This window comes from Saccostrea echinata, unplaced genomic scaffold (assembly GCF_033153115.1).
Source record: "Saccostrea echinata isolate AGI-Se365-2 ecotype Australia unplaced genomic scaffold, CSIRO_AGI_Sech_v1 ptg000024l, whole genome shotgun sequence".
Classification (NCBI taxonomy): domain Eukaryota; kingdom Metazoa; phylum Mollusca; class Bivalvia; order Ostreida; family Ostreidae; genus Saccostrea; species Saccostrea echinata.
In genome coordinates this window covers 1,028,940-1,042,738 of record NW_026889773.1, presented here as the reverse complement: position 1 = coordinate 1,042,738, position 13,799 = coordinate 1,028,940, and the positions used below count along the sequence as shown (strand labels likewise).

Sequence of the window (13,799 nt, the reverse complement as noted above, 5' to 3'; positions counted from 1 at the left end):
TCTCCCCTTGGAAGAGGGTGTGGTGCTTTTGAACAAACTTGAATCCCCTTCACCCAAGGATACTTTGTGACAAGTTTGGTTGAAATTGGCCCAGTGGTTCTTGAGAAGAAGTCGAAAAATGTGAAAAGTTTACAGACAGACGGACAACTGAAAAAATGTGATCAGAAAAGCTCACATGAGCCTTCGGCTCAGGTGAGCTAAAAAGTTAAAAACTATCACTGCACCAACTTGCAACTTTTTTTACATTACATGCTGAAAAAATGCATATGTAGTGAAAGAGTATGACAAAATAGCTAAATCAAGCTATTTTGAATAGCTTATAAAGCTATATAGCTAAATCAAGAGATTGCACCAGACCTGGTAGAACTCTGTTTTAGGGTTGCATGTTAATCATGTTAATATCACCGAATCTAGATAATCCGTAAGACGGGGTCATGTGACCCCGTCTACAAATGATTGGCAATAATGATGTGTTAGATCGACTAATTAGTACTTGTTTTAACTAAATTTTTAAAAAAAAATCCTACTTGAATCCTTTTGCAACTAGAATTTACTCTGAATTGCATTTTTTTTTCACTATAAAGCATTACATATACAAAATAACAAATTGATTTGACTTAAATATTTTTTTCTTTTTTATAATTCTTAAAATATCATTGTTTGTATATGACTGTATATTATTTCTCACCGATGACAATGTTGTTGAAAAAATGCGACAATTATTTGTTTTTAAAATCAGCGCTCTTCTACCGGAAGTCTTAAGTTCTCGCGAGATTTTCTTCACTTCCTGGTTACAGTGTGCAACAACCTCGACAGTCGATAAATTGGGTATGTCAATAAATGATTTTATATTGTTTTTACTTTAAATATCTTGTAATTTCTGGTTCCAATTTTTATGGTTTTTCCCTGCTATCAATTCTGATCGTTTGAATTAAGGTTATATATAATTTTCTCTCCAGAATACCAAATAGAAGCCATCATTTCCAATCCTTCATAATGATGGTTCAAAGACAGCGAAGGACCCGTGAGGTGACGGGTCCAACGCCTCACTCAGTTGCCATCGTAAGTAAAATAAAGCAAAAAAAAACTTTCACAAAAATTTGTTAGATAAGACTAATTGCCCAATAATCTCTTTATAGAAGTGGACAGACTTAATTCAGCCTTAATCTGAAGCCTAATTTCCACTTCTCTAAAGAGAATAATTGTCTAAATGGGGGGTATAATAGCCGATTTAGGATATAATTAATATTCTTAAATTGGATATAAATTTTCTTTTGCAATAAAATATGGAAAAATTATTAAATATATATTTTATTATCTGCATAAATGTATATATTGAATGCAACACCTTTTGACAAGCAACTTTTTCTTTCATCTCATGTGAGTGTGATCTCGAAGACTTTCAGATCTTCTCTCAGATTAATGTACTAACAAGTAAGGTACAAAAAAATCTTGTTTACCAAAGTTGCTGCTTTTTATGTATTTTATTTGGATTTGTGTAATCCAATTTTTTATATACTTGTATAAATATTTGAAGAAAAACTAAGATCTAAGATTCATGAAAAATCCTTAAAAAATACTGTAGTTAAATAATACCAGTTTTGAGCTAGGTGTTCACTGCTGTTTTAGGTTCTAATGCACAAACAGCACAAATTTCAAATTTCAAATAACAAATTGTTACAGTATTAGATTTTTTTTTACATCAGATGAGGGGCCAGATTTGGCTCTTGACATACCTCATACCATGTCCTTAGCAAAAGCTTGCTAATATTTGATATTCATTTCTGTTTGAAAAGCCAATTATTAGCACTGGGGGAACGACTTTACTTTACCGGTCCCCAGAAAAACGCGCTAAAACATAGTGTCGCCGTAGGCAACTTCAGTATATATGAGATCACGTGAGCGATCGAAAAAAATTAAAAGTATGAGGTTTTTAGCCTTTTTGACCCCAAAATCGAATTCTACAGTTAAAAGTTTAGTTTAAAACTTAAAACACTATATATTAGTGTTTTAGATATTTTTTTCAGTGGAGGAATGATTGAGTGAGGATATGATTGGATGAATGATCTGAGAGAGTGTGGTTGAGTAGATGTTACTCGTTTTCTGAAAAAAGTGATTAATATTGTTTATTCAGTGAAAAGGAGACGAAAAATAATTGTCAACAGAGCGCGTGCAGCGCATGCTTAGTGCCGTTTCTTTCGTACTTAGCCATTTTTTCATGTAAACAAACCAAAGAGATGTCGTTAAAGCTGAATTAAGATCTTGCAAAAATACAGATGCAACTGAACTAATCCAAATCTCCCGGGCGGATGCTAGACTAACCCATGTGCGAGGACTAACCCTAATCTCTCGGATGGATGCGAGACTAACCCTAATCAGTTGAAAACTTGTGCAAGGACTAACCCTAATCTCTCAGGTGGGCGCAAGACTAACCCTAACCAGTCAAAAAATGTGCAAGACTAACCCTTATCAGTTGAGTGACGTAAATCTTACGTCATAATGCAATGAGCGCGCGGATCTTGCGGATCTGGGGACCAGTAAAGTCTACCCGCACTGGGAATTTAAGATTACCTAGTAATGAAAGTTTAAAAATTTTATCATGTACATGTACTATTCTCACCACAACTGAGTATGATTCATGTTTCGTATTATTGAAATTTGGAACAATATCTTAATCAATATTCCTTAGTACTTGTGTAAGAGATTAAAGCTTACAATGGTCACTATTAGTACAAATTAAACAAGAAAAAAAAATCTTGACTTTTACTATATTGTTTGCAGAAAGCAAGACCACCAAATGTCAAACCACCAGAATATTTAATACTGGAGAGAAGAAAAAAGGAAGATATGCTTGAAAATTACAGAAAAAACACACAATATATGGAATTTAATGACCTGAAAAATGAATGGGAAAGGTCAACTGACAGAAAAATCAAATTAAACACAGTAAAACGGAAAGTGGATGGTCTCTTGTTAGCTAGTCAGTTTACGATTGAGGATAGGAGAGAAAGGTATGGAATAATTTCATTCTGAGTCTGGCTCAAAACCCATGTTTGACTACACTTTGTAGAATGAAAATATGATCAACAGTTTAATCAACTGTGTGCTTCTGATGATGACCCTCTTTAATTTCCAGTGATTTCAAATTCTTCATATCCATGTATGGTATCTTAATGTTATGTACCCCTCAGGTTAAGAGCAATGCTTAGAGCAGAAGAACAGGGTTACCTAAGGGAAATGGAGGCTCGAGAGGAAACAGTTTTGGAACGTCAAGCCAAAATGAGGGAACGTGCCAAATTTTTGAAAGATAAAAGAGAAGACGAGAGACTGCAATTTGTTCAACAAAAATATGATCAACAGTTCAGGTATGTGTTAAATTTTTATGTAATTAAAGTATTAAAGTAAATTGATTTTGAATTGATATCTGTTTACTACCATGAATTAATTTTCATAAAGGCACTTTTACAGTGCTTTAAATTCAAGTCAGCCCTAAAGTCCAAGGCTAAAAACTTTTCAATATAGCAGATGTATTTGAAGATTTTTATGGAAATTTCATGTTAACTGTAAGAGTTTGGAATTTAGAGCAAGTTAATTTTTGACAAGAGAGAGAGATGAGCAATAAAAAATGTTGTTTGTTTGTCATGCAGTTTCATATGATTTGATTAATTTTAAAAGACTAATAATAGAAGTTGATTCAGGATACAATAGCAATTCTATGTTCAAATAGTAGCATAGTGGGTATTTTATGGTAAATAGAAGAAAAGTAGAAAAGAGGTATGAAACTCAAAGCTTTTACCTTTATTATCATATTTCTAGAAACCAGTGTGAAGAGTTAAGGTCAACAATATCAAAAAGACAACAGGATGAAGTATGTGTAGATAGACTGGAACAGCTTAGAATCAAGGAACAACTTGAGAAAGAGAGGAAAGAACATGAGGCCTTGTATGCCAAGCTCTGGGAGGAAGACATGTAAGCACTAGTCCTTTCTTCAGATTTCATATAAATCTGATTCCTGTAAGGGGGCATAACTTTTTAGTCAGAATGCTGTTTTAAATTTAGACTAAGTGATATTTTTCAGGAGAATATTTTTTTTCAATCAAAATTTTAGATTTCTCTTGATTTTTTTTCATTTGAAAAATCAAAGTTATATAGAATGTTTCTTTTCTCATTTTAAAAAGAAGATTCTAACCTTCTAATTTGATGGATTGGTAGAAGTTATTCCTCTTTCACAGTACTTTCATTAGCATTATTTTCTCACTACAGGTTGAAAAAGGCTGCTCGTGAGGAGAGAGATGCTCAGTCAGCACACGAGAGAAACCAGGAGGTGTTGTCAGTCCTCAGGAAGCAGATGGCAGCACTGGAGGAGCAGAAGGAGGCAGCTCGACGCCTCAAAGAGGAGGAGGCACAACTTCTGGTGAGAATCCTTTTTTTTTTTTTATAATAAATGGTTTGCATTTGAAGACATTTTTTTTTTGTGACATGGAATATTAAGAAATCTGAAGCATTATTAAATCAATTATGTTCAATATTTAGATTAAGCAAAATATTTTGGGAAAAAAATATTTATTGTGTTGAAACAAATGAGCTGCTAAGAGCCTCACTGAAGTAGCATTTAATTGTTTTCATTGAAATTTAACAGTACAGAATAAGATAACAAAAACAGCTTTATTTTGGTACTTGTATAAATATATATTTTGTTTTACAAAAACAGAGGGAACAGAACATTTTAAGGCAAATGGAAGAAGCTAAAGCCAGGGAAGAAAAGCTCAGACAACAGCAGGAAACCAGAGATGTGTTGGACCTCTCTCTGAAACTGAAGATGAAGAAGAAAGCCAAGGCAGAACAGGAACAGTTGGCCTTTGACCTCAAGATTCTGGAGCAACTATTGGAGGAATCTAGAAATGAGGCTATGGAACAGCTACAGAGGAAGGTATGGAAGACATTTTTTTCTGTACATTAATCAAATGTTAACACAACTACTGGTAATTTCAGTTGTGTTTAAGGAGTGGGTAATATTTTGTTGGGTTTTTTTGGTATTTAAATTATACTTATGAAAGGTCTAAAATACATGTTAATTTTCTTAAATAAAATAGCTTAATAACTCATATGATCTCTTACTCTATATCTTTCTTTTTAAAAGAATTTTATATTTGATGTGAACATTTTACAGAGAGAATTACGTGAAGAAGACAGACGGTACAGGGAGTATTTACACCAGCTGATGGAGGAGGAGAAAATCAAGGAGCGAGAACTAGAGAAACTGGTCAATGAAGAAGTAGAGAAGATGTGGCAGAAGCGTCTGAACCAGTGGCAGCTGGAGAGACAAGCCAGAAAGAAACTGTTACAAGACGTAATGGCAGGCAGAGCTGTACAGATCCAAGAGAGATGTAAGTGTCCATCAATCCACCATATTCTCATTCCATAGAATAAATCTGTACAATCTAGAAAGCATCATGGTCAAAAGTCATGGATTTTCGTGTCCATTCTATTTCCACAATTTCTGTGGAAGTAGAATGGACTCAAAAACCTGTGGCTTTTAACGATGAGAAAGTCATTGAAACAAAGCATGTATGAAGTAAGGATAGATATGTTCCTTCATTTAGGCTTTCATTAAACTGAAGATACCCTCATTATATCCTATGTGCATGATGTTATCTTGCCATTGATGTATAATAACTTTCTGTATAGGCACAACTACAAACTGACTAAAATATGATATTTTTTTAGTTATACAAATATAATGGATCTAAGTATAGATTGATCACAGAGTTTCAGAATAATCTTTAGAAACTCGACTGGTATACATTTAGAATCATTAAAGAATTATGAAGCACTCACACTTGTTATTTACATAATACAAAAATGTTAGACATACTAAATAATTCTCTTTAAAGTTTTCTTCTATAAAAAAATCAATATATTAATGGTATGATCATTTTGTTAAACTTCAGTGGCTGAAAATGACAGGAAGCAGAGGCAAGCTGAAGCAGAAAGACAAGAATTACTAAACACCATTGAGGAGAATCGTCGTCTAGAAGAACAACAGGCAGCCAAACTGTGGGAGAAGAACTACAACTACCAGAGAGACCTAGAGGGACAAATTATATACAACCACAGACTCCGCGAGCAGGCACAACAGAGGGAGGCAGAGGAATTCATGTTGGGAATGCAGGCAGAGAGAGAATACCAGGTCCGTCTGAAAGACTGTCTGGATAATGCCGAGTATGATAAACTCCACCCCCTCAGGAGGGCCATGCAAAATAGTGCTCACTAAGAAGAAAATCAACAATATTGATTTTCTTCTTTGATTGTTGATAACATTTTTTGAAATGTGTGAATTTGAATTATTATTCAATAAAAATAATTGTATTGGTAAATGAACAATGCCTTTAAATGTATGCAGGTATAGTGTGAGTACAAAAATAAGAAAGCACTGTTGTATATGCTAGAACCTGTTTACATATGAATAAATTTGTCCTAGAAAGAAAAGAAGAGAAATGAAAATATTTCTTCAATCTTTTAAGGATTGTTCATCAAATTTTAACAGTTTACTCAGTTTCTGTGACTTTTTATAATAAGTTAGTGATTATATATTGTTTTAGATATTTTTTTTCAATGGTGAATGATTGAGAATGGGGATGTGATTGGATGAATGATCTGAGAGAGGTGTGGTTGAGTAGATGTTACACTTTTTTTATTGGGCATGCAAGGATAAGGAAATGTAAGGGGGGTGTATAAGGAATGGAAGCCAGTATGATACTGACAGGGGAATTCTGTCGTAAATGACTAAATGCCTGCATTTACTGTGATATGCTGTAAATATTATATACCAGGTAACCACATTAGACACCCTAAATTAAGTTTACATGTATTTACACAAAATTTACATATCAAGGTCATTGTAAAATCATAGGTTATTGATTTTATTCTATATGGTTTAATGCATGTGTGAAGTCTGTTTTTTTCCTCTTATCTGTTAAACACTTAATGCATAACAATTTTTTTAATTGTTATTTTCAATGTTTGTGTTAAAATGTCATCAAACCTATACAGTTGAAAAGGAAACATTAAATTACTCTGTAAAAAAAAAAAAAAAAGGTATTTTTTTATGTTTGTACATGTAGTTACTCAAAACAATCAAATTGTTTTCTTTCTTTGTTAATACAGGGATTAATAGTTGGACATTGCAGAAAAATTACATAACACCTATAAGCGGATGTGTAAGCTGGTTATCATTATGTAAATTTTTTCTACAATGATTGCTATCTGCTCCTCAGCCAGGAACAGTAACTCTTAAAATTATTATTTAATTTAAAAAAGTCTCAAATGAAGCTTGAAATTGAAATCTTTCTATGCAACAATTTTAGTTTCATGCATGCAGCATCTCAAAATGATTCTAGGTCTTTGAAGTCTTACAAATTATTACTTATTAATTTAAACAGTTTCAAATGAAGCTTGAAATTAAAAACTTTCCATGCAACAATTTGAGTTTCATACATTTCAAAATGATTCAAGGTTCTTTGAAGTCTTACAAATGGTCTTGTAAAAAGTTGATATTTTTACCCCATAAATCTACAAAAAATGAATATAGTTGTAGGAAAATCAAATTTTCTTTAATCTATCCATAGATTCCAATGCTTATTAGCATGAAATGAAATAAAAAACAAAATTATCTGGGATGTCTTGCAGTGAATGCACAAGGTTTTTACTCTACATATTATAAACAATTGAAGTAAATAGAACTAAAACACAGTATAATCTTCAAATGTATGGATACCTATAGCTTTTTATTCTAATTCAAAACAAGTAATTTTCTTCAAATGTATGGATACCTATAGCTTTTTATCCTAGTTTAAAATAATTTATTTTGTTGATCAAATTTCAATAGAAATGATCAAATTTCAATAGAAAATACATAGATGGTGCTTTTATTCGCATTTCCTGAAAACAAACTTGAGATTTGGTAATTTTTTCCTATAGAACATGATTTACTATAATGATGAACTTTGAAGAAATACCATGCATATACAACTTCTTTGTGAAATCAGAGAATTTTCAAATACTAAACAGACAAACCCTTGTCCGACGTATAGGCGAGTTATAAAAATATTGGTATTATAGAGGGTCAATCCATTTAATGTAAGCTTAAAAAATGCAACCGACTTACAGGTGGACCAACTTATAGGTGAGTATATATGGTAACTTAAATAACCCAATACTAACAATAAACAAAGAAATACATTTAATTGTTATGCCCCCATGAAATAGAGTATATATTGTTTTGCACCTGTCTGTATGTTGGTAGATAGACCAAGTATTGTCTGTTCAATATCTTGAGAACCATTAGCTTGACAGACATCAGACTTGGTATACTGGAATCCCTAAAGAGTAGATGACCCTTATTTTTTAGGTCACAAGGTCAAAGATCAAGGATCAATTACTCTTGACATCAGAAGATTTTGTCTGCTCAATATTTTGAGAACCCTTTATATATTGTTAGCAATCTGTTTACTGGTACTCCCTGTAGAGTAGATGACCCCTATTGATTATGAGTTCAAATGGTCAAGGGTCAAATTGGACGCTTGAAGATATTGACTGCTCAAAATTAAAACCGTTTTCAAATAAATGTAAAATAGGAAGTAATAAGCAGAATTAAATTTTGGTCTTAGTCGTAAGTTCTTTTGGTAAACAAGTCCCAGATTTTCCCCTATTGAATAGATGACCTCTCTAAATTTTGAGGTCACAATGTCAATAGTCAAAATATTCTAGACATAGGAAGATATTGTCTTCGATGTTTATGCAGATTATCAAATGAGCAAACTGATTGATCACATCAGAAAGCCAAAAAAGTAAACATTTATTCCTTATAAACAGGGTACTGGGTAACATCATCCATAAAATTGATTCAAATTAGACACATTTATAAAAAATCACAATTACTTTTGCATAGAGTAAGATGCCTTTTCATTAAAATATGACATAGTATTTGAAAATGAATGTGTAAGATATCACAAGAACAGATATTTTACCCTTGGCAAAAGTAGAAATGTGATTTTCATAGTTTTTCTAATATAAAGAAATGCTATCCAGGATTCTAATATGAGTTTATTCTACTTGAACCCACCCCCCTCCCTATAAATGGCCTTCCTGACATAGCAATATAGAGAATTTCTTTCCATTTTTTTTTATGCCCCCGTAATCGAAGATTTTGGGGCTTATATATTTTGTCCTGTCCATCCGTCTGCCTAGCTGTTTGTCTGTTTAGCTTTTTGTCTGCAAAAATTTTAACCTTGCCCATAACTTTTCATTGGGTGGAACTATGGTGTTCATATTTCACATGCGTATTCATTGTGACAAGACCTTTCTTTGGGTTTGACCTTGGAGTTTGACCAACTTTTGCAAAATTTTATCAAAATTTAACCTTGACCATACCTTTTGAACAGTTGGTGCTAGGGCTTTCATACTTCACAGGTGTATTCTTTGTGACAAAACCTTACATTGGATATCAACAATTTTTACCTTTTGACCTTGACTTTGGGTATGACCCACTTTTAAAAAAACTTAAACCTTTTCCATTACTTAATTTTGATTGGTTGGTGATAGGGCTTTCATATGTCACAAGTGTATTCCTTGTGACAAGACCTCCCATTGGATACCAACCACTATGACCTTGACCTCAGAGTTTGACCTACTTTTGAAAAATGTTACCGTTGTCCATAACTTTTGAATGGTTGGTTTCATAAGTGTATTTCTTGTGGCAAGACCTTCCTTTGGGCACCATTAATTTTGACCATTTGACCTTGACCTTGATGTATGACTTACTTTTCAAAAAACTTTAACCTTCTTTAAGCTTTGCCATAACTTTTCTATGTTTGGTGCTAAGGCTTTCATATTTCACAGTTATATTCCCCAAGACAAGACTTTTCTTTGGGAAACAACATTTTTTATCTCCTGACCTTGACCTTGGAGATTTACTTGCATTTGAGAAACTTTAACCTTTGCCATAAGCTGCCATATGGGGGCATCAGTGTTATAGAAACACATCTTTTTTTTTTGGGGGGGGGGGGAGGGGGGATTTTAGAGTGTACTCCCTTTCCTTGTCGAAATAGCTTTTCAGGTTATTTTGCTTTCAGTTTTTCTTTCTTCCTGAGATTCCTTTCAGAAATTCCCCTTTAAAAATTCTAGATTTGCTCCTTTTTTAGCTCACCGCGAGGAAGTTGAGATGAGCTTATGCTATACCCCCAGCATCGGCGTTAAACGTTAGCATCAGCATACCATCTCAGTTAAAGTTTTAGGAGCAAGTCCATTTCCAAGTAACAATAGCCCTATGTGGACCAAACTTGCATGGATGATGCATCTAGGGATGGACACTTAACCACTCTTGCTTCAGATGCTGGATCTGACCTAGATTTTTCAGATGAGTGACCAGGTTAAAGTTTTAGGAGCAGCTCCATATCCAAGTATTATAACTTATAATGTTTAGCCCTACCTGGATCAAACTTGCATGGATGATGCATCTAGGGATGTACACAGCTGAACCAACTGCTTCAGATGCTGGATCTGACCTAGATTTCCCACATGAGTAAATTTTAGCCATACTTTAATCAAATTAACATGGATGCTGCATTCTAGGGATGGACACTGACTTAAATTTTCCAGATGAGTGACCAGGGTGTTTTTGGAGCTTTAAAAGCTATATAATGTATATTATGGCCTGTTATGATTGAACTTAAGCTTGCATATATGGTGCGCATCTAAGGATGAAAACTTCCAGACTTGCTTTGGATGTTGGAACTGACCAAAATTTTAAAATTTGTCATAAATTACAACTGAATTAAGGCATTTCACTCATTATAATGCGAAACTATTTGCTATTTTAAATTTTCATGCCAAGTATTCTATATTAGAGTGGAGGTCACCTAGAGAGATGGGTTGGGTTTGGGGGTAATGGAGAGGGGAATAGGAAAGTATACAAACAACTCCAGACCTCAGATCAGCCTCTTTTTTTCATTGCTGTAATCAGGATCGACCTATATTATACTAGCTTTAAGTCCCTGCTGTAATTTGATTGATAAAACAATCATGAGTCAATATCATCTATAAGCAGTGGCAGTCAGTAGTTAGCAGTTGCAGTCAGCAGTTGGCCGTCTTATATAATATCTGCCAATATGACAATTAAGCATTCAGACTGGAGCACTTTTTTTTTTAAATATTGAAAGAATACAGATATAAATGTAATTTTTTTGTGTTAATCAGAAATAAAATAAAAAAGGGAGAAAAGAAGAAAAAAAAATGAAAATCTTTGAGAATTTTACTTTATTTTTTATGAATAAAAAAACTACCCACTAAAATACCAGAGACATATCTTATATGTCTCTGAAAATACTGATTGTGCACAAATGTATTTTGACATCGGGTTCGGATAATATTAAATTACCCTGTCAGTGCCGAGGTATAATATGTATGCTTTTTTGGATCTCGTAACCAGCCTCTATAACCAGGTAGAGCGCATGCGCGCAATAATTTTCCATCGAGATCGGAAAACGGGAGGAGGAAATTCGGAATAAATAATGGAAACTAGTAATGCAGACTGATACTATAGTCAGATGCAGAAATTTATGCATAATTCGATCAACTTTTATTTAAAAAGCAGAAGAATAAATGAATCAACTTTACAGTTACTTTTTATTTATTTCATTTATTTATTTATTTATTTCATTTAATTTATTTATTTATTTATCTTTCTAATAATTATATAAGTAACTGATTAATTTATTAAAAAATGTATTTATGTATTTTTTTATTTATTACATTCTTTCCTTTATTTATTAATTATTCCATCCATTAATTAATTATTTATTAATTAATTCATTGATTTATTAATTTGTATGGTTGTTAGTTTATTTATCTATTCATTTATTTATTATTCTTATAATTAAATAATTAAGTAATTGATTAATTCATTAGGAAGTTCATTTATTTCTTTATTTATTTATTACATTCATTCCTTCGTTTATTTCTTATTCTATTAATTAATTAATTAGTTTATTTATTTATTTATTCATTTATTTATTCATTCATTCATTCATTCATGCATGCATTTATTTATTGATTTATTTATGCATTTATCATATATTACTTTTATAAATTAATTGTGTTTACAGGGTCTGTATACTTATTACCAGGGTCTGTTTATATATTGCCATAGTTTGTATTATGTATCACCAGGGTCGGTATTATCTATCACCAGGGTCTGTATACCTATCACCAGGGTCTGTATACCCATCACCAGGGTCTGTATACCTATCACCAGGGTCTGTATTGTCTATCACCAGGGTCTATATACCCATCACCAGGGTCTGTATACCTATCACCAGAGTCTTTATACCCATCACCAGGGTCTGTATACCAATCACCAGGGTCTGTATACCTATCACCAGGGTCTGTATTGTCTATCACCAGGGTCTATATACCCATCACCAGGGTCTGTATACCTATCACCAGGGTATGTATACCTATCACCAGGGTCTGTATACCCATCACCAGGGTCTGTATACCCATCACCAGGGTCTGTATTATCTATCACCAGGGTCTGTATACCCATCACCAGGGTCTGTATACCTATCACCAGGGTCTGTATACCCATCACCAGGGTCTGTATACCCATCACCAGGGTCTGTATTGTCTATCACCAGGGTCTATATACCCATCACCAGGGTCTGTATACCTATCACCAGGGTATGTATACCTATCACCAGGGTCTGTATACCTATCACCAGGGTCTGTATTGTCTATCACCAGGGTCTATATACCCATCACCAGGGTCTGTATACCTATCACCAGAGTCTGTATACCCATCACCAGGGTCTGTATACCAATCACCAGGGTCTGTATACCTATCACCAGGGTCTGTATTGTCTATCACCAGGGTCTATATACCCATCACCAGGGTCTGTATACCTATCACCAGGGTATGTATACCTATCACCAGGGTCTGTATACCCATCACCAGGGTCTGTATACCCATCACCAGGGTCTGTATTATCTATCACCAGGGTATGTATACCTATCACCAGGGTCTGTATACCTATCACCAGGGTCTGTATTGTCTATCACCAGGGTCTATATACCCATCACCAGGGTCTGTATACCTATCACCAGAGTCTGTATACCCATCACCAGGGTCTGTATACCAATCACCAGGGTCTGTATACCTATCACCAGGGTCTGTATTGTCTATCACCAGGGTCTACATACCCATCACCAGGGTCTGTATTATCTATCACCAGGATCTGTATTATCTATCACCAGGGTCTGTATACCCATCACCAGGGTCTGTATACCAATCACCAGGATCTGTATACCCATCACCAGGGTCTGAATTATCTATCACCAGGGTATGTATACCTATCACCAGGGTCTGTATACCTATCACCAGGGTCTGTATTGTCTATCACCAGGGTCTATATACCCATCACCAGGGTCTGTATACCTATCACCAGAGTCTGTATACCCATCACCAGGGTCTGTATACCAATCACCAGGGTCTGTATACCTATCACCAGGGTCTGTATTGTCTATCACCAGGGTCTACATACCCATCACCAGGGTCTGTATTATCTATCACCAGGATCTGTATTATCTATCACCAGGGTCTGTATACCCATCACCAGGGTCTGTATACCAATCACCAGGATCTGTATACCCATCACCAGGGTCTGAATTATCTATCACCAGGGTATATATACCTATCACCAGGGTCTGTATACCTATCACCAGGGTCTGTATACCCATCACCA

At 34.2% G+C, this 13,799-nt stretch overlaps 1 protein-coding gene across 1 annotated transcript; it reads left to right on the top strand.

Moving 5' to 3' along the window:
• The first annotated feature begins 996 nt into the window (after window positions 1–996).
• On the top strand, window positions 997–6,538 carry LOC133191691 (cilia- and flagella-associated protein 53-like). The gene is made up of 8 exons (XM_061327427.1): window positions 997–1,062; window positions 2,782–3,011; window positions 3,192–3,365; window positions 3,817–3,969; window positions 4,264–4,414; window positions 4,712–4,930; window positions 5,171–5,387; window positions 5,952–6,538. The coding sequence occupies exons 1-8, from the start codon at window positions 997–999 to the stop codon at window positions 6,272–6,274; spliced, it is 1,533 nt and encodes a 510-aa protein (XP_061183411.1). The 3' UTR covers window positions 6,275–6,538.
• Window positions 6,539–13,799: the final 7,261 nt, after the last annotated feature.

What these genes read in the sequence shown, in the direction of transcription:
- LOC133191691 (XM_061327427.1), top strand. Translation starts at nt 997, where the DNA reads ATGATGGTTCAAAGACAGCGAAGGACCCGTGAGGTGACGGGTCCAACG. An exon ending in TGGAACAGCTACAGAGGAAG is followed by an intron (nt 4,931 to 5,170) that starts GTATGGAAGACA and finishes AACATTTTACAG; the next exon opens with AGAGAATTACGTGAAGAAGA. An exon ending in TGTACAGATCCAAGAGAGAT is followed by an intron (nt 5,388 to 5,951) that starts GTAAGTGTCCAT and finishes GTTAAACTTCAG; the next exon opens with TGGCTGAAAATGACAGGAAG.